The 18768-nt window shown below is 57.2% G+C and overlaps 2 protein-coding genes across 2 annotated transcripts in view; both read right to left on the bottom strand.

The window, feature by feature from the left end:
• Positions 1 to 9894, bottom strand: part of ZNF771 (zinc finger protein 771) — a 19621-nt gene extending 9727 nt beyond the window's left edge. Inside the window, exon 1 of the mRNA XM_043549684.1 lies at positions 9795 to 9894. The gene's annotated coding sequence lies outside the window, so the exon portion shown is untranslated. The remainder of the gene's footprint in view (positions 1 to 9794) is intronic.
• Positions 6960 to 18309, bottom strand: LOC102947627. The gene is made up of 6 exons (XM_043548294.1): positions 18202 to 18309; positions 15120 to 17125; positions 14313 to 14484; positions 13209 to 13822; positions 8906 to 9152; positions 6960 to 8525 (listed from the first exon to the last, which is right to left on the bottom strand). The coding sequence occupies exons 2-6, from the start codon at positions 16905 to 16907 to the stop codon at positions 7471 to 7473; spliced, it is 3876 nt and encodes a 1291-aa protein (XP_043404229.1). The 5' UTR covers positions 16908 to 17125; positions 18202 to 18309; the 3' UTR covers positions 6960 to 7470.
• Positions 18310 to 18768: the final 459 nt, after the last annotated feature.

Raw genomic sequence — 18768 nt, forward strand, 5'->3', positions numbered from 1 at the left:
AAGACATGGACTTAGGGTCTCGGCGACCCCCAGCAGTCCAGGTTTTCACCCCAGAGAGTTTAACCAGATTTCCACATGCACCGATGTTTAATAATGTGAGAGAAATAGCGAGTGGGTTTTTCTGGGTGGCAAGTTTGTGTCTGTGCTCCTTTGTCTATGTAACATACTCTATTTTAAAGGCATCCGCTTCGTTAATTAACCCATATTTAACCCTCATCAGGACACACTAAAAACTGGGCCAAAAGCTGAAAACATTTTGGCCCCAATAAAAAATGAATTCATTCAAAACAATCCAAACTTTCTGAAAGAACATCGCAAAGCGCATCTGACAAAGTACTAGGAATACATTACTGTACTACCAGAAAAGGTCCACAAACAACGACCGACTTTATCAGCGAGGGATTCACCACGGGTACACAAGGGCCCGGTGGTGTGAGGATACTGCTCTGCTACTTGGGCGGTGTATTTCACTTTCCAGAGGACGAGTTACGTCTTTTGTTCCTTGGGGGCCACAGGACAGCTGTCGACCGCAGCATACAATGAAAGAAAGAAGTCTTCCCTGCCACCGGGACAATACAGGGCCGTGAATTTGTCCAGGGTGGTTTACATTTTGAACTGTCTTGTGCAGAACCCACAAACTTTCGATCAAGCCCTGCTCTGTTTGGGGGTGAACTCGTATTTTTTGGACTGTCAAGTATTCGCGCACACACGGACCGTCCCCTGGACCGGATGTCTGCGTAAGATCTGCAACTGGTCTTCGAACCCAAGCGGCGAGCACCTTTCCACGCTGCTCGCTGGCATTGCAACCACAACCCGGACCCCTCCATCATCTCAACGCTGCATGCATGTCACAAAATACTTCCCGACTTCCCCAACAGCCAAGTTAGGCCTATCACCACCCATCTCGGCATCGAAAGCCCTGTGATTCTGTCCAAACAAATCCCACAGTGGACTCTAGCCAAAGCCGACTGGGACAGCTATAGGGAATGTGTCGAAAACGTGGTGACACCGGCATGTTATCACTGGTTTGTTGGCCGGCTTACCACCGCCAAGAAGAGCATCTCCATGGGCTTCCAGGAAGAAAACACTCCCTGCTGGATAAAAGAGACCCAGGATCTGCCCCAGCAGTACAACCAGTCGGGCAGCCCACAGGTTACAAAAGCCCTGCTAGTCTCTAGACTCAGCCAGTTCAAGGACTGGACTTCACACACTCAAGTCGCCATGCCTGGCTCCTACTGTGACATCTCATCATCGCTAATTGGACAGAAAATCAGACCTCAAAAGTCCGGCCCAACGCCATAGCCTCCAAATTGGTGGAGAGCACCAAAAGACGAAACACCACCATCAGCTACACCAGCCAATGACCAGTCTCTCCACACGACCCCACCGCCATCAGCACAGATGAAATAAAGAAGGTTTAGCCCCAATGTAGAAAGGGAAGCTGGCTGGCGGAGATGGTATCCCCCTGAAATTTCTTCATCAAGTAGGTCCCAAGGGACTCCCATGGCTGGCGAAATGTTACACCAAAATCATCCCAAAAGCTTGGTAGGAGGCAATCGTCAGTGCCATATTCCAACTGGGGAAGCCAACGGATGACTCGGGAAGCTAGAGGCCGATATCACTCCTGTGCACGACCTACAAACGCCTGGAACGTATGATCCTCCAAAGAATCAGCCCTCCCGTCGACTCAGTGATCCCCGAAGAACAAGCGGGATTCCGGCCTAAACGCAACCAAGTTTTGTCCCTTGCGATGCACATGGCGGCTGGATTCCAGAAGAAATCTAAGACGGGCGCAGCCTTTGTATTCCTGTCATCGGCCTACGACTTGGTCTGGATTAAAGGCCAGATGCTGACGCTCGCAAGGATCGTCCACTACCACAAAACACTATGCCTGCTATGGACGGTGCTGAGCAATAGGTGGCTACATGTCCATTTGGGCGACAGAGTCATCTCGCCCCGGTTCGTCAACAACGGACAGCCCCAAGGCTCAGTACTCGCGCCGACGCTCTTCAGCGTCTACACGAGCGACATGCCGCCACCGAAGTCGCGCAAATCTGCCGATGCAGGTGACCTCGCCCTGGCAATGCAAGCAGCCACCTTCCATGACGTTGAGTCCACCTTGAACGGGGACCTAAACACCAGGGAGGAATATCTCCGGAAACGGAGGCTCAAGCCAACCCTGCCACAAACCAACAGTCACTGCATCCCATCTTGATAACATGAACGCTAAGTGCATCCTGAAAGTGTCCTTCTGCGGCAATGCTGTGCGACGTGACCTATCCCGGCCTGAAGCTGGCTCGCATGCTAACCTTCCTCAACCATCTGAAGAAGGTGGCTGCCAAGACAAAGCCAAGGGTCGACCTGGTCCAGAAACGCGGGCACAAGCTGGGGAGCATCAACATCAGTGCTACGGACATCAGTGATGGCTCTTGTGTCCTCTGTAGCTGAGTCCGGCGCACCACGGGGCACGGATCAGAAGTAGCCACGTTCGACTTGTTGGTGCCAACTGGACCGACCCTGCAATGAAGTGAATCCCTGGAGCCCTCAAGTCAACCCCAACCCCCAGTCTGCCCGTGCTGTCACACGCTGTTCCCCCACCCATATGCTGTGACACTCTGTACCTCAAACTACCACCCTGGAACCCTGTGATGTAATCGTATGTTTTGTACAATAAATGCCTTGTGAGGTATCATTTGAGAAGTGATCTGTTGAACACGACTATCCTGTTGGACTGTGCGTGTTGCCATTGTATGTGAAGTTATGAAGTTTTGCTCTGTGTTGGTTACAGAAATATGTGGCGAGGATGAGAGATGCCCACCACCGGCCTTTCAGTAGGGACGAAGGAGCAGCTACACTGGCCAGACAGGCGTTGACGGCCCATCAAGGAGAAGGCACTCTCCCAAGTGGCCCTCCCAGAGACTCCTCAGAGACGACATGTATCCAGTGGGGGCTGCCTGACCCTCACATCACAGCAAGGAGCTTTCTAGCACCCGGAGAGAAAGTATAAATGAGGGTCGATGACGTCACCACTTGGCTTCTGACCTCCCCCATTTCAACACCTGGAAGATCAACTGGAAGACAAAGACTGCGAGCCCGGGAGATTGATCCCAGGCTGGGAAGGGAATCCAGCCTGTGTTTTGAGAACTGTGAGCTGCCTGGAACATCCAGTGGGGTGAGAAAAGTTGTTTGATTCAAATCTTGCTTAGTCTGTTAAAGTGAAAAATAGGCACAGAGGTCAGAAATTGAATTTAGACTGCGATTCTAACACTTATAATCACTTAAAATCTGTCTTTGTGTCGTGAATAAATCTGGTTTATGTTTTATCTAAAACAGGGCAGTTTGGGTTGACATGTTTAGAGACTCCCAGCTCAGGTTAACAAGGGTTGTTGCATGACCACTACCCTTTGTTGGAGTGGCGAACCAATTCATGAGCTTGCACTGTCCAAGTAGTTTTGAGCAGTGCAAGACGGTATATTTCTGGGGTGTAAGGCTGGGAGCTGGGGGGATTTGGCTGGTGCCTCTCTCTGTGTGATTCGTGAGTGGCTCAGGGAGAATTCATGCAACTCAGCTGGGTGTGGAGCGCCACCTGGTGACGGCTGAGTGATCGCAGCGCCTGGAGGGCTTTGCTGCATGTCACTGGCACTGCACTGTGTGAGACAGCCCAGGCTGGAGAGTTAAGGTGGCACGGTGCACCCACAGTTCCAGGTTGTACCCCGGGGGTCACATACTGGAGCCCGCAAAGTCGACCCCAACACCCTGGCTGCCCGTGCGGTCGTACATTGCTCCCTCACCCATTTGCTCCAATCCTCCAGGAAGTCCAGCAAATCAAGGGAAACGAACATTTCCCCATTCACCAGGACCTTAACAACGTCCCTCAGCACAACCTGAAGTCACGCAAACCCTTTCGGACCCATGCGCTTAACCTTCCACAATGTGATTTCGACCCTGATGAACAGGGCCAATGTTCTCCAGATATTGCCACAGTTCTTCCAAAATTACTTTTGATTTCAAGAATCACCCATTCCTTCCGATTTTCCACCTTGTACTTTGGCCATTTGAGCTGTTCCCTACCAATGCCTAGCCCGGTTACGCCGGAGGAGAAAGTTAAAGAATTCAGCCCCGACGTGCTCCATGTGGGCGGAGGGAAGTTATTGTACACAATTCGCACCAAAGTTCTTGACCATGTTAAAAAGGGCCGCACAGGTGACCACCTGAAAGGTCGTCATGTTCCCGCACCGAAAAAGGAAAATGAAGGACAGAGAGTGGAGACGTGACAGCTGCAAAGCCACAGCACCCAATTACTGGCACGTGTACACAAGGAAAATCAGAAATCCAGGGGAATGACAGTACTAGACTGGATGGAGGCCGGTGGCAGTGTAGATATCCCACTAGGCAAACCAGATAATCCCAAAATGTGAGAGTTCCTAAATATGACGAGTCCATATTCCCTACGTCTTTGAACTAAACAAGCCACAACGGAGCACTGAATGGAAGGATTAGCACATAGCTGTAATTGTGGATGACTCTCCAGGCAGCCTACTCTGGCATGTTGCAAATATTCTAATACGGCGGATGCAGGTTTCAGAAGATTGCCCAGTTGCTGCCAAGCTCATAGAAACAGTGGAGTTCGAACATGTTCATTACTACACAGTTGTGCAAGCTCTTATAAAGACACTTGTCCTACACAAAAGTGATTTTTTAAAGGCAGTGGCTTATGTGACGGGTAATGCAACCGACATGCAGAAGTTATTCAAAGACAGTTTAAGTGACATTTTAAGCAACTGCATTGATGTGACCTGTGGGGGACGCATTACAGCTGTATTAGACGAGCGCTGGCGCTGTCTCTGTACAGAAGTGGACCGTCTGTGTGCTGTAACGAAAATGGCTACCCCTCACTCATATGCACTCATTTCGGAGACTACCTTATCGACCAGGGGGTTGAAAGCCCAAGATTACCTCCGGAACCGGATGTAACAAGATTAACAACTTGGCTTAAAGCCATAGACAATCATGTGGAGCACTATAAGGGGGTCGCTGCTCGGGAAATCAGTGTACACAACTACCATTTTAGAGGAGCTAAGTGTTTTATTGCCGAGTGACTCGCTTGCGGCAGACTGAATTTTTATCCAAGCAGAAGCAACTCCACGGGTTCAGACACTACGTGGGTTTGAATCCTGGTCAATGTTCCCAACAGAAGTGTACAACCGTGCATCTGATCTGCTGGCAATACTTCAGTACAAAGGACAGAATGCCCTGGACAATCTCAAGTGTCAAGTTTTCCAAAGTTGTGCAGAGAAAGTGTAGGAGGTACTTACATACAAACAGCCACCATAGAGATTTTTTTGTGATGTGAAAGTCCTTGATTCCAAGCAAGGTTGTGTTCTCTCCCACAACGTCAGTGACTATGAACAGAATACAGTAACTACTCGAAAACTCATGAAAGCTCATGCTCAGATAAATTGGTTAGTCTCTAAGGTGCCACAAGTACTCCTTTTCTTTTTAGTAACTACTCGCTTAACGTTGTAGTTATGTTCCTGAAAAATGCAACTTTTAAGTGTTAAGCGAATCCAGTTTCCCCATAAGAATTAATGTAAATGGGGGTTAGGTTCCAGGGACACTTTTTTTGCCAGACAAAAGACGATATTTTTTATTTATAGATGTATATAAAATTTTAAACAAACAATTTAATACTGGTACACAGCAATGATAATTGTGAAGCTTGGTTGAGGTGGTGGAGTCAGAGGGTGGGATATTTCCCAGGGGAAGCCTTACTGCTAAACGATGAACTAGCACTCGGCTGAGCCCTCGAGGGTTAACACAGTGTTGTTAGTGTAGCCTCATGCTCTACAAGGCAGCACAATGGAGGGAGGGGAGACAGCATGGCAGACAGAGACAGAGACACAGAGACAGAGACACACACCCTGAGAAATGCATTGCCCCTTTAAGTACGCTGACCCTACTCTAAGTACATTGCCTTTTTAAGTAGATCAGCAAGTTGAGACAGCGGCTGCTGCCAGCAAGCTCCCTCCGTCCTGAGCCCTGTCGTGTCCCCCCCGCCCCACCTCTGTGGAGATGGGGTGAAGGAGCAGGGGAGCGGGAGGGGGACACCCTGACATTAGCGCCCCTCTTCCCCCCCAAGCAGGAGGCTCGGGGAGCAGCTCCAAGGCAGAGGGCAGGAGCAGCGCAGGGCCATGGGGGAGGGACAGCTGAACGGCCCAGCGATCAGTAGCCCGCTGGGCAGCTGCCTCACAGGGAACTTAGGGGAGCTGATGGGGGGGGCTGCCGGCCCACCCTGGTTCCAAGCCCCTCCCCCAGCTCGCTGCAACGGGCTGCTCTTCCTGCAAGCAGCGGACAAAGCAGGCGGCTGCCAAACCACGTTCTAAGGGAGCAGCGCGCAACTTTCAAAGAGCCTGTTCCCGAATTGACCGGCGACGAAAGAACGTTCACCGGGCCGACGTTCAGTGAGGAGTTCCTGTATCCCGCTGCCGTGATCTGTACCTGGGGGGGAGTGGGCCGTTTACCTGAACACCGGAGATGGACTTCCTCGGGCTAATGACATTTCTCTCTCCAGTTTTTGGAGGAAGGTTTGCCACAACTTAGCCAGATTGCTCGTGATCTTTTGACAAGCAGCCGATGCTGAATGCAGTTTGGCCAAACTTGGACAAGAGCTAACCCTGCAGTGTTACTGGATGTCATTGACAGGTTTCAGAGGAACAGCCGTGTTAGTCTGTATTCGCAAAAAGAAAAGGAGGACTTGTGGCACCTTAGAGACTAACCAATTTATCTGAGCATGTCATTGGAAACCATGAGGACGGATGCCCAAATGAGTTGTCATGTGTCCTAACCAGGTGTCAATGACTATTTGTATGCTGATATAGGCGATATACAGATATTTGCAACAACACCTTCGTGTCCTTTAAGCAGAACTGTAATTATTCCAAATTCCCCTGAGCTGCCAGGTCGTTGCATAAAACAATAATCCAACTGTTATATTAATTGCACTCTCTTGCGTGGCAAGAATTTTGTATTTATAGCAACGATCACGTCACACATTTCTTATGTTCTAAAACTGACCATTTTGGTTGTGAAAAAAACGCCCAAGTGTCTGTCAACATCGTAACATAGGGCTACCGCATTTTCGAGCTGTAAAAGGATTACACATTGCTCCTGTTTGCCGATACGTGTATTTTTTTGTATTAAAATAAGGCATCACCGACGTTTCCAAACGACAAAGTTTCGCAAATCTGAACTGAGGCTGTTTTCGGTGCCAGAAGACACGGGCCTTACTGATGAAGCGTGGAAAGCCGAATGGCGTTCACAAGACGTCACAAACACCTCATGAAATAGCCGCCGGCTTGGATCTCCCGCCAAGTTCATGGGCAACCCCCAACCGCAGCCGCACAACCCAGGGCAGATGCAGATACTTGCTGCACAAACGGAAGAAGAAGATCTGTCCCCATTTCCCCCCCGTCAGGGCTCGCCCCGGCTGTGGACCCGGCGGTGTTTGACCACGTGGGAGCGCTGGCTGAAGCCGCGCCCGCACTCCCCGCAGGTGTAGGGCTTCTCGCCGGTGTGGACGTGCCGGTGCTTGAGCAGGTCGGAGCTCTGGAGGAAGCGCTTGCCGCAGTCGGCGCAGCCGAAGGGCCGCTCGCCGGCGTGGACCCGCCGGTGCTTGAGCAGGTCGGAGCTCTGCAGGAAGCGCTCGCCGCAGTCGGCGCAGCCGAAGGGCCGCTGGCCGGCGTGGACCCGCCGGTGTTTGTGCAGGCTGGAGCTGTGGCCGAAGCGCTTGCCGCAGTCGGCGCAGCCGAAGGGCCGCTCGCCGGAGTGGGTGGCCTGGTGGTTGAGCAGGTGGGAGCTGCGGCCGAAGCCCTTGCCGCACTGGACGCAGCGGAAGGGGCGGGCGCCGGAGCTGGCGCGCCGGTGCTGGAGCAGGTTGGAGCTCTGGCTGAAGGCCCGGCCGCAGTCGGGGCAGCGGTAGGGGCGCTCGCCCGTGTGGACGCGCCGGTGCCGCACCAGGTCGGAGCTCTGGCTGAAGGCCCGGCCGCAGTCGGGGCAGCGGTAGGGCCCCTCGCCTGTGTGCGTGGTCTGGTGCTGGAGGAGGTGCGAGCTCTGCCGGAAGGATTTCCCGCACTCCGGGCACTGGTAGGAGCGGCCGGCCGGCTTGCGGCGGGGGGCCGGGGGTGCGGCCACCTTGGCAACTGCTGGAGAGAGACGGGAGGGAGATCCGGGAGGAGAAGCAAGCAAATTGATTCCCCTGGACTGGAACTTAAAACGAGGGTAGAACCCAGGAGTCCTGGCTCCCAGCCCCTCTGCTCTAACCACGAGACCCCACTCCCCTCCCAGAGCCAGGGATAGAACCCAGGAGTCCTGGCTCCCAGCCCCCTGCTCTAAAACACTGGGGCCCCAATGCTGGCCAGGAGGAGTGGGAAAGGGCCAGGAGCGCTGGTGCTGAAGGTTGTAACAGCGAGTGTCAGGGGACACGGTTTGGAAGGGCCCCAGTTCTGACCTTCCTCTTATGGGTCTCCCTCATTCCTCACCTGTGTGGGTCTCACCTGGGGTCCCCACAGCCTCGGGGGAGGGGAGATCAGGGCCCCACGGCTCCTCCCCTCGCTCCATCCACCTCACGTCGGCCTTAGGGAGGGGGAAGCCTGCGGAGAAAGATGGGGAGAGGGTGGAGTCAGTGGGGCCAGACCCCAGCTGGGGTCAATGGGCCTTGTTCCTTTGGAGTCAGTGGGGCAGAGGAGGACGGTGGGATACCATTGGAAGGTCCTAGCCAGGGATATGATGGATTCTCCATCTCTCAGAGGCCTGTCCCGGGGGTGGGGGTGTCTGTCTGAAAACCCCACTTTAGCTCAGCCATCAGATACGGGCTGGGCGGAGGAATCACCCGGGGGGGACGTCTGGCCTGGGTGAGGCGGGAGGCCGAAGCAGATGGTCCCCAGGGTCCCTCGCAGGCTGGAAGTGTCTGAACGAGGGGCCATCACAGGGTTAAAGACCTTCTCGGTTCTCCAAGACCCAACCGAGCCCGTCCCAGCTTGGCGAGCAGCCAGGCCCCTAGGCAAGGCCAGACCGGCTCCGCAATTCTGCGGCATGGCGTCCCTGTCGATCTCCTTGCGCCCCTCGTCCACCGGCAGCACGCGCCTCCCCGTCGCCTGGAACGATAAAAGGCCCCTCACTGAGCAGCCGGGCTCAGACAGGTGGGGAGAAGTCTGTGCAGGGACTAAGTAGCGCTAATTAAATAATCAGTCTGACGGTCTAAGGTGGTACTTAGAAGGAGCAGAGATCAGAATCCAGCCCTGCCCCCATGGTAATCAGGAGTGACTCCGGATTGACCCCGGAGGAACTGAGAGCAGAACCCGAGCCTGTCCCTGTTGCAGTCAGGGGTGACTCTGGAGTGACACAGTGCGGGGAGCGGAGATCAGGACCCCACTGTAGTCAGGGAGTGACTCCGAATTGACCCCAGGGGAGCTGAGATCAGAAGCCAGCTCCTGCCCTCATTGTAATGAAGAATGACTCCAGACTGACCCCAGGGAAAACTCAAAACAGAACCCGGCCCTGCTCCCATTGCAGTCAGGGAGTGACTCTGGATTGACCCCAGGGAGCAGAGATCAGAATCCAGCCCTGCCCCGCAGTCATCAGGAGTGACTCTGGATTGACTCTGGGGGAGCTGAGATCAGAACCTAGCCCTGCTCCCACTGCAGTCAGGGGTGACTCCGGATTGATGGGGGGTGGGGAGCTGACATCTGCCGGCCCCCCTCCGCGCCCGCAGCTCCCAGCCCGGACTCACCGCTGCGCGGGGGCGGCGCTGGCCCTTTAAGAGCGCCCCGCAAAGCCGGACGGGGGGTGTTGAGACTCCCCCGCTCCCGGGCTCGCCCCCGCTGCGGGAGGGGAAGGGCCCTTCTTTGTGACGTCACAGAGCCCCCTCCCAAAAGGGAGGACGCTGCTGAGCTCCATGGTTTTAACCCCTTTGTGTCCGGCGGGAAATCGCCCCAGCGAGCCCGGACTCCTGGGTTCTCTCCCCGGCTCTGGGAAGGGAGTGGGGGCTAGTGGGTTAGAGCAGGGGGGGCTGGGAGCCCGGACTCCTGGGTTCTCTCCCCGGCTCCGGGAGGGGAGTGGGAGCTGGTGGGTTAGAGCAGGGGGGGCTGGGAGCCCGGACTCCTGGGTTCTCTCCCCAGCCCTGGGAAGGGAGTGGGGGCTAGTGGGTTAGAGCAGGGGGGGCTGGGAGCCCGGACTCCTGGGTTCTCTCCCCAGCTCTGGGAACGGAGTGGGGGCTAGTGGGTTAGAGCAGGGGGGGCTGGGAGCCCGGACTCCTGGGTTCTCTCCCCAGCTCTGGGGGGGGGGGAGTGGGGTCTAGGGGTTAGAGCCAGATGCCCATGGTTCTCCCACCGATTTACACCAGCTGGGGCCCTCTGAGGCCCATGGATGCAAGGGGTCTGGCTGCCTGGCATAGGAAACTGACACACATGGGATCGTGACACTGACATATTTCTGGGAAACACAAGAAGAAAAGATTTATTTAGGTGTTTATTATTTATTATCTGTATTAAATTGACAGCTACAGACCAAGGTCGGGCCGGGCATTCCCCTCCTCCCCCCACCGAGATCAGTACCCCCGCCCCAAGCCGAGATGAGGGCCCCGTCACGCTGGGGGCTGCAAAGGTCTCTGCCCCTGACCAAAATCAAGGCCCTCGTTGCACCTGGTGCTGCACAGACCCCCCCACCCCCCCATGAGATCTCGGGCCCTCTCACGCTGGGCGTGGCCCAGACGCAGCGTGAGAGCCCGTCCCTGCCCCGAAGAGCCTCCTGTCAAAAGCCGGATCCGTCTCCCCATTTCCCAGCTGGGCAAACGGAGACCCAGCAAGCTGCGTGCCGTGGGGGCGGGCGCGGAGGGGTGCAGTAGCTAATGAACTGGAGACGAGCCCCGCGTCCGATGCTGGGGTGAGGAGGGCCGAGGCGATGAGCGGACGTCTCCGGCGTCACTCGGCCCCGCTGCGGATTCCCCGTCTGCTGGCCCCGGCTCGGAAACAGCATCGGAAAAACCGGCCTTTGCTAGACATTAACCGCGGGGGAGCCGAACCGTGGGCACTAACTCATGGCAGACTCCGAGCGGGAGCAGGTCCAGGGGAACCCGAGGCCTGGAAACCACCTGTGCACAGGCCCCGGCTAGGAAGCGGTGATGTATTAGCTGCCCCCTGGTTAAAGATACTTCTTTTCCGAGCGTGGAGGCAGCCATAATTTTCCACACTAGATCTTCCCCCGCCCCCGACCACCAGTTAACCCCAGGGACGCGCCCCATGCTTAGAGACCACGCTGTTCAGTCCCATGGGTTGCGGTAGGCGCGGCGACAAATAATCGGAGATTGGACGGAGTAGGAGCCGCGAGGTTATTCTCCCTCGGCATTTGGCCGCCGGTGGGATCCTGTGTCCAGTTCTGGTGCCCACTATTCTCAAAGGAGGCTGAGAAGCTGGAGAGGGGTCAGAGAAGAGCCGCGAGAATGATTGAAGGATTAGAAAACCTGCCTTACAGGGAGAGACTCCAGGAGCTCGATCTGTTTAGCCTAACTGAGAGAAGGTTCAGGGGTGACTTGAGCCTCCCTAAAAGGAGAAAAGAAATTGGATCATCGAACATTCGTGCATCAAGCAGACTCCTGGGTACTATCCCCAGCTCTTCCAAGGCGTCCAGTCAGGCTCAAAGAAGGCTGGGATCTTCATGAGGACAGCAAAGCGCTATGCATTTTGGGAAGGGCTATTAAACCTTCATGGTTTGAGGCAAGCTCTAGATGGGCAAGGCAAGGAGGAGACCAAATGCGGAAGGGGAAGTTTTCCAGAGCTGCGGGGTTCTCACACCTTCATCTGAAGCTGCTGGATTTAGCCTGTTTCGGAGAGCGGGCGTAGCTGGGAAAGCCCAAACTCACACGCAGAGCGGGACAGAGGATGGATTCTTTCCGTTTGTCGGCCAGCCTGAAAAATCGGGGGAGGAGGGGGTTTGGTTTCAGGTTGAACTGAATAGTTTTTGGTGAATCGACAAGTCAACAACAATCACTCCCGGAACCCAAACCGTATCCGTTTTCAGCCCTTTTTTCCTCCTTTGTTTTTTTTTTTTTTTTTTAAAGAACAGAAAAGCAACCTTCACACCCGTTGTTTCTGGGTCGAAAAATGGAAACGTTTTGTCTTGGAAAGATGTTTTGATTCAATCTGGAGCGCGTCTTGCTGTTTCTGCAAGGAACCTTTGAAAGGAAAAAGATGGACCTGAAAACCGGAAACATTTTATTTGGCAAAGGTCAGAAGGGAAACTTTTGTTTCAATTTCGTTTATTTTCACTTCCCTGGTGGTTCCCTCCTCCACCCCCACCCCCCGGATGAGCAATAAGTGTCCTTCGCAGGCTGCGTTTGAGGCTAAACATGCCAAGCTCCTGACTCTCCAGTCCCCTGATCCTCCCAGCGGTCCTTCTCTGCACCTGGTCCTTCGTTCTTCAACGTGGGGAACCCAAATTGGACACAGGATTCCAGATGAGGTGGGATCAATATTTCCTGATCTCAGCTGGAAATATCTCATCCCACCCATCCTGGGATTGCTTTGGCCTCTTTCCCGGCTGCCTTCCACTGGTGGCTTATTGTCCTGCAATCGACAAACGCACCCATGTCTTTCTCCTCCCATGTCATTTCCAACCAGGGAGCCCTCACCCCCAGTTCAGAGCAGCCTTTCTTGGTATTATTCCCTAAGGCTACGACCTGGCATTTTGTCCTATTATATTTCATCCCGTTTCTATTACTCCTGTCTCTCCAGCTCGTCCTCCACCGTACGGATGATGTGCACCCCCAATTTGTGTGTCATCAGCATATTTCATTAGTGTATTCCTACTTTTTGTGCCAGGGCCATTAAGGTTTTGATCCAGGTTGGCCAATCCGATCTCCCATTCTGGTTCTGGCCATTGTTGGAGAGGAGAGAATGTTGGATGGCCCTTGGACCAGTCTGGCCAATCCTATGTCCTATTTGGTTCTGGCCATCGTGGGTGAGAGGAGGCTAGGCTCAGTGGTCCTTGGTTCTGCTCCAGCCTAAAACTGGACCTCTACGAGACGTGCTCTAGCTAAGCCACCAGATACGGTCTGGATGTGGGAGTCATTGGGTGCGGAGTCATCCAGCTGACGTGGTCCCTGAGGCCAGGCTAGATGGGCCCCTCTAGGTGGCCCTCCATAACAACCTCCTTCAGGCCGTGTGGGTCCTGCGGTGCCTCACCAAGTGGGAACTCTGCCCAAAGTTCTTGCCGCACTCCGGGCAGCCGTAGGGGCGCTCGCCGGTGTGGGTGATTTGATGGCGCACCAGGTCCGAGCGCCAGCGGAACTTCTTGCCGCACTGGCTGCACCCGTAGGGCCGGTCCTTGCTGTGGGAGGCCCGGTGCCTGGCCAGCTCGGAGCTGTGGTAGAAACTGCGGCTGCACTGGTGGCAGCGGTGGGATCTCTCCGCCCCGTGGATGCGCAGATGACGGGTAAGCTGGGAGCCCCGGGAGAAGCTCTTCCCGCACTGCGGGCACTGGTGAGGTTTCTCGCCAGTGTGGGTCCGCTGGTGAGCCAAGAGGGCAGAGCTCTGGCGGAAGCTCCGGCCACACTGGGGGCAGAGGTGAGGCCCCTGGACTGGGTGGGAGCCAGACACGGCATCAGGGTCATGGGCATGCTGGGTGAGTTCCCTCGGCGGCTGGGGCACATCCGCCCTACCCTGATTCCCAGGGCTCCTGTCCCCATCGGATTTTGGGGGGCAGGTGCTGGGCACTTTGGCCTCCTTTGGACCTTTCTGTTGTGGATTCGCCTCCTCCATTACGGCTGCTGCTGAGGGATGAGGAATAGAGACCAAGCGTGAGGGGACATGAGATAGCGAGAAGGCACCTCCTTGCCATATCCACAATCCCCTGCCCTGCGAAGCCTGCCGTCCTTACCCACAATCCCCTGCCCCACGATGCCTGCCATCCTTACCCACAATCCCCTGCCCTGCGATGCCTGCCATCCTTACCCACAATCCCCTGCTCTGGGATGCCTGCCATCCTTACCCACAATCCCCTGCCCTGGGATGACTGACATCCTTACCCACAATCCCCTGCCCTCCCTACCCACAGTCCCCTGGGGCTGGCACTAACCCCCTTCATGTGGCTCTGTCCCCCTCAGCCAGCCCTCCCAATGCACCAATGCCCCCCCATGTCTCCCACCGCCCTCTGCATACTCACAGTGCCCCTCTGTCCCCCCAGCCCCTGTGGGACCCCTCCTCTCCCAGTGGTGCTTTGTCCTGGAGGTGTTACCTCCAGCACCCCCATTCCCTTCATACCCGGGGGTGGCTGGGGCTCCTCCTTGGGGATGCAGGGTAGCTCAGGGCCGGGCCGGCTCAGTGTTGCCCCCTCCTGGGGACGGGGCAGCGGGGGCGCGGGAGTTTCCCATGATGCTCCTGCACACGGCGTCTCCTCCATGCTGGGTTTTTCCACCTTCACCCGCACGGTGACCTGGGAAGGAGGGAAAGTTGTCATGGCGGAAACAGGGTGTGAATGATAACTGGGGCAGGGAGTGGGGGTGACAAGGGGAGACCCCTGCGCTCCACAGAGTTACACAGCCATGGGGAGCATGGACCATCACTCATTTCCTGGTGGCGCTGCAAAGGCTCATGGGAGTCACAGAACAATACCCCGGCTCTGCCATTGCACTACCCACATTGCCCCGGGGGAGGCACCGGGCCCGACCTCCCGCTCTCCCTACCCACAAATCCCCGGGGAAGAGACCAGACTTCACTTGGGGTGACAACAGCACTCCTCCTGCGACCCTTTCAACTCACCTCCCACCCGCCACCCCATTGCCCCACCTGCCCCAGGGGCCACCCCCGCCCCACCCATCTCCACTGCCTGGCAGCCTGTCGCACCATGGAGAGGACCAGCAGTAAGACCAAGTGCCGCGGCCAAGCACCACGTGGGGGGGTGTTTCTGATGCCCAGGGGCTTGGTGCCCCCAGGGGCCTGCCTGGGCATATCGGGGAGGGCAGGCTGCTGTCTGCGGCGGCCCCGGATGGCTCAGTGTGGTCAGACGGTGCCACATCACAGCCTGAGAAGAACCAGGCCACGGGTTAGACGCCCTCCCCGCCCCTGCACCTGCTGCTCCCACATCCCGGCCGCCGGCCGACCCCGCTGGAAGCCCTCGGCCAGGGCCACGGCCTCGGCGCAGGTCTCGGGGCCTCGTTCCCAGACCCAGCTCTGCATCTCCCCCGGCAGGATGCTCAGGAACTGCTCCAGGACCAGCAGCTCCAGGATCTGCTCCTTGGTGCGGCGCTGGGGCTCCAGCCAGCGGCGGGAGAGCTCCCGGAGCCGGGCCCAGGCCTCCCGTGGTCCACCAGCCTCCTGGTAGCTGAAGCCTCGGAAGCACTGGCGCCACCTCTCTGCTGCAGCCTTGCCCACTCCCAAGATGGCTGCTTTGCCAACACCCAAGATGGCCGCTTTGCCATAATCTTTGGTGTCTCCGGCCTCCAGGCTGCGGTAGGCCTCGCCACTGAGGGTTGGCGTGAATTGTGTCTGTTGCTCTTCCAGGATGGCTGCTTTGTCCACCCCCAAGATGGCTGCCTTGTCCATTCCCAAGATGGCTGCCTTGTCTGCCCCCAGAATGGCAGCTTTCCCATAATCCTTGGCATCTCCAGCCTCTAGGCTACGGTAGGCCTCACTGCTGAGGCTTGGCATGAATTGTGTCAACTGCTCTCCCATGATGATGGCCTTTTCATAACCCTTGGCATCTCTGGCCTCCAGGCTCCGGTAAACCTCACCACCGAGTGCTGGCGTCAGGTGCGTCAACTGCTCTCCTAAGATGGCCGCCTTGTCCATTCCCAAGATGGCCTCCTTGTCCACTCCCAAGATGGCTGCCCTATCTGCCCCCAAAATGGAAGCTTTCCCATAATCCTTGGCATCTCCTGTCCCCAGGCTGCGGTAGGCCTCACCGCTAAGGGTTGGCGTGAGTCGTGTCAACTGCTCTCCCAACATGGCCACCTTGTCCACTCCTAAAATGGCAGCCCTATCCACCCCCAAAATGGTAGCCTTCCCATAATCTTTGGCATCTCCGGCCTCTAGGCTGCGATAGGCCTCACTGCTAAGGGTTGGCGTGAGTCGCATCAACTGCTCTCCCAAGATGCCTGCTTTGTCCATTCCCAAAATGGCCGCCCTGTCCACCCCCAAAAGGGCTGCCTTTCCATATTCCTTAGCATCTCCAGCGTCTAGGCTGCGATAGGCCTCGCTGCTGAGGGTTGGTGTGAGTCGCGTTAATGGCTCTCCCAAGATGGCTGCCTTGTCCACTCCCAAAATGGCCGCCCTGTCCACCCCCAAAATGGCAGCCTTCCCATAATCCTTGGCATCTCCAGTCTCTAGGCTGCGATAGGCCTCGTTGCTGAGGGTTGGCGTGAGTCGCGTTAACTGCTCTCCCAAGATGGCTGCCCTCTCCGCTCCCAAGATGGCCGCCTTCACCTTCCCATAATCCTTGGCATCCCCGGCCCGTGGGCTGCTGAAGGCCTCGCCGCCGAGGGTTGGCGTGAGTCGTGCCAAGCGCTCCCCTCGGGGCCATGGACAGGCGTCGTTTGCTTGCCCAAAGAGGGCGCTGTTGTCCGGCAGGGTGGGGCTCTCCCAGGGCGGGAGGACTTCCAGGGGCGACCGTTGTCCCCACCAGCATTGGGGTGTCTCCTCAGGCCGGGCCTGCTGAGGAGCCGCCCACCTCAGCAGCTCCCCGATGGTCCCAGCCTGCACCAGCCACGGTGCCTTGCTGGCCGCCTCCCACTCCCAGCCCGGCTCTGGGCCTACTGGTTCGGGCTCCTCCATTTTCACCCGTGGTGCCATCGTCTCCTCCAGCGGATACAGGAAATGGAGGCCCAGGGCTGGGGGAGGCACCTCTTGAGTGGCGGCCATTTTCTTAGCTCAGTGGGCAGACGGTAGCTGACTCTCCACTCCGACTCTTGATCCCCAATGGTGACTCCCTGGTAGGTCAGTTGGGAACCTCCAGGCCACTGGTCTTGTCCCCACAGGGCCTGTGCTGAGGTCACTTGTGTGCCGGTGATCCCACTGCTGACACCAACTGGGCCTGGTAAGATGATTTGGGGCTCTAGGAGGAACACGCCAGCTCGTTCCTGCATCGTAAAGGAGGAACAAATGGAAATGAGAATAGAAATGAGACAGACAGGAGAAAAGGGGGTGGGGTCTTGTGGTCAGAGCAGGGAGGGGCTGGGACTGGGAGCCAGGACTCCTGGGTTCTATCCCCAGCTCTGGAAAAGTTTTGCCATGTTTGGTATTTTTCTTGTATCTCCAGCTCCCAGATTCCTAGGACTGTGAGAGACTCCCAGTTTCATTCAAAAGTAAAATAAATAAGTTTCTAGTTTTTGTAAAAACAGAGGAAAGGTTGAAAACCAGGAGCCCCAAAGGCCAAGAAAGAGCCCCAATGGTTGCTATTTGGTTAAAATAATATTGTGGCTTCTTAGCCAGTTCTACAGTTCTGTGGGGACCAAATCATGATTTGGGACAACCTGGGTGGGCCAATGCCGCAGAAGGACTCTGCTTTCTGCTGTGGCGGGGCCTAGGGAGCGTGTGCTGGGACCTGAGCTGGAGTGTGCCCGGTGCTGTACAGACAAAGAAGGCAGTGCCTGACTCCCAGCCTCGCCCCCCCCCCGGCCCCAGCTCTAACCCATTAGACCCCACGTCCTTCCCAGAGAACCCAGGAGTCCTGGCTCCCAGCCCACCCTGCTCTAACCCATTAGACCCCACGTCCTTCCCAGAGAACCCAGGAGTCCTGGCTCCCAGCCCCCCAGCTCTAACCCACTAGACCCCTCTCCCCTCCCAGAACTGGGGAGAGAACCCAGGAGTCCGGGCTCCCAGCGCCCCCTGCTCTAACCCACTAGACCCCCCTCCCCTCCCAGAACTGGGGAGAGAACCCAGGAGTCCGGGCTCCCAGCGCCCCCTGCTCTAACCCACTAGCCCCCACTCCCCTCCCAGCGCTGGGGAGAGAACCCAGGAGTCCTGGCTCCCAGCCCCCCCTGCTCCAACCCACCGGACCCCACTCCCCTCCCAGAGCCGGAGAGAGAACCCAGGAGTCCGGGCTCCCAGCGCCCCCTGCTCCAACCCACCAGACCCCCCTCCCCTCCCAGAACTAGAGGGAGAACCCAGGCGTCCGGGCCCCCCCCAGCCCCGGGGGAGGCGGGGGCCGCCGTACCTGCGCCGCGGGGGGATGGAGCCGCAGGGACCCGGCGGCGGTGGCGGGGGGGCTTCCCGGGCCGGGGGGGGGAGGTCGGGTCCGTCCCCGCGGCTGGCTCCGTGGCGACTGGCTGGGGCGGCTGTCAGTCAGGGCGGAGGAAAGGGAAAGGCGTCTGGGATCGCTGGTGTCCCCTCCCCACGGCGGGGGGGGGCCCTTGGCGGGGGGAGGGACCTGGGCGGGCTCCCCGCCCCCCGGCCTCGGCCCCTCTCCGGCTCCTCCGGGCGCAGGGGGGGTCGGGGAGGGGAGGAAGGGGCCTGCGGGCGGGCTGGGTATGGCCCCGGGGGCGGGGGGGGGGGGGAAGGCAGCCAGACAGAGGGACGGGCACAAAGAGACGGACAGACCCGGCCCGGGGCCGGGGCAGACAGAGGGACGGGCACAAAGAGACGGACAGACCCGGCCCGGGGCAGACAGAGGGACGGGCACAAAGAGACGGACAGACCCGGCCCGGGGCAGACAGAGGGACAGGCGCAAAGAGACGGACAGACCCGGCCCGGGGCAGGGGCAGACAGAGGGACGGGCACAAAG

The sequence above is a fragment of the Chelonia mydas genome, chromosome 6, assembly GCF_015237465.2.
Source record: "Chelonia mydas isolate rCheMyd1 chromosome 6, rCheMyd1.pri.v2, whole genome shotgun sequence".
NCBI lineage: Eukaryota > Metazoa > Chordata > Testudines > Cheloniidae > Chelonia > Chelonia mydas.

Bases quoted from the DNA above. Each gene is read 5' to 3' on its own strand.
- LOC102947627 (XM_043548294.1), bottom strand. From the start codon at position 16,907: ATGGCCGCCACTCAAGAGGTGCCTCCCCCAGCCCTGGGCCTCCATTTC. The intron at 14,485-15,119 runs GTGCAGGGGCGG...CCTCCTTCCCAG, and splicing joins CCGGGATGTGGGAGCAGCAG to GTCACCGTGCGGGTGAAGGT. The intron at 13,823-14,312 runs GTATGAAGGGAA...CTCATCCCTCAG, and splicing joins GGAGCCCCAGCCACCCCCGG to CAGCAGCCGTAATGGAGGAG.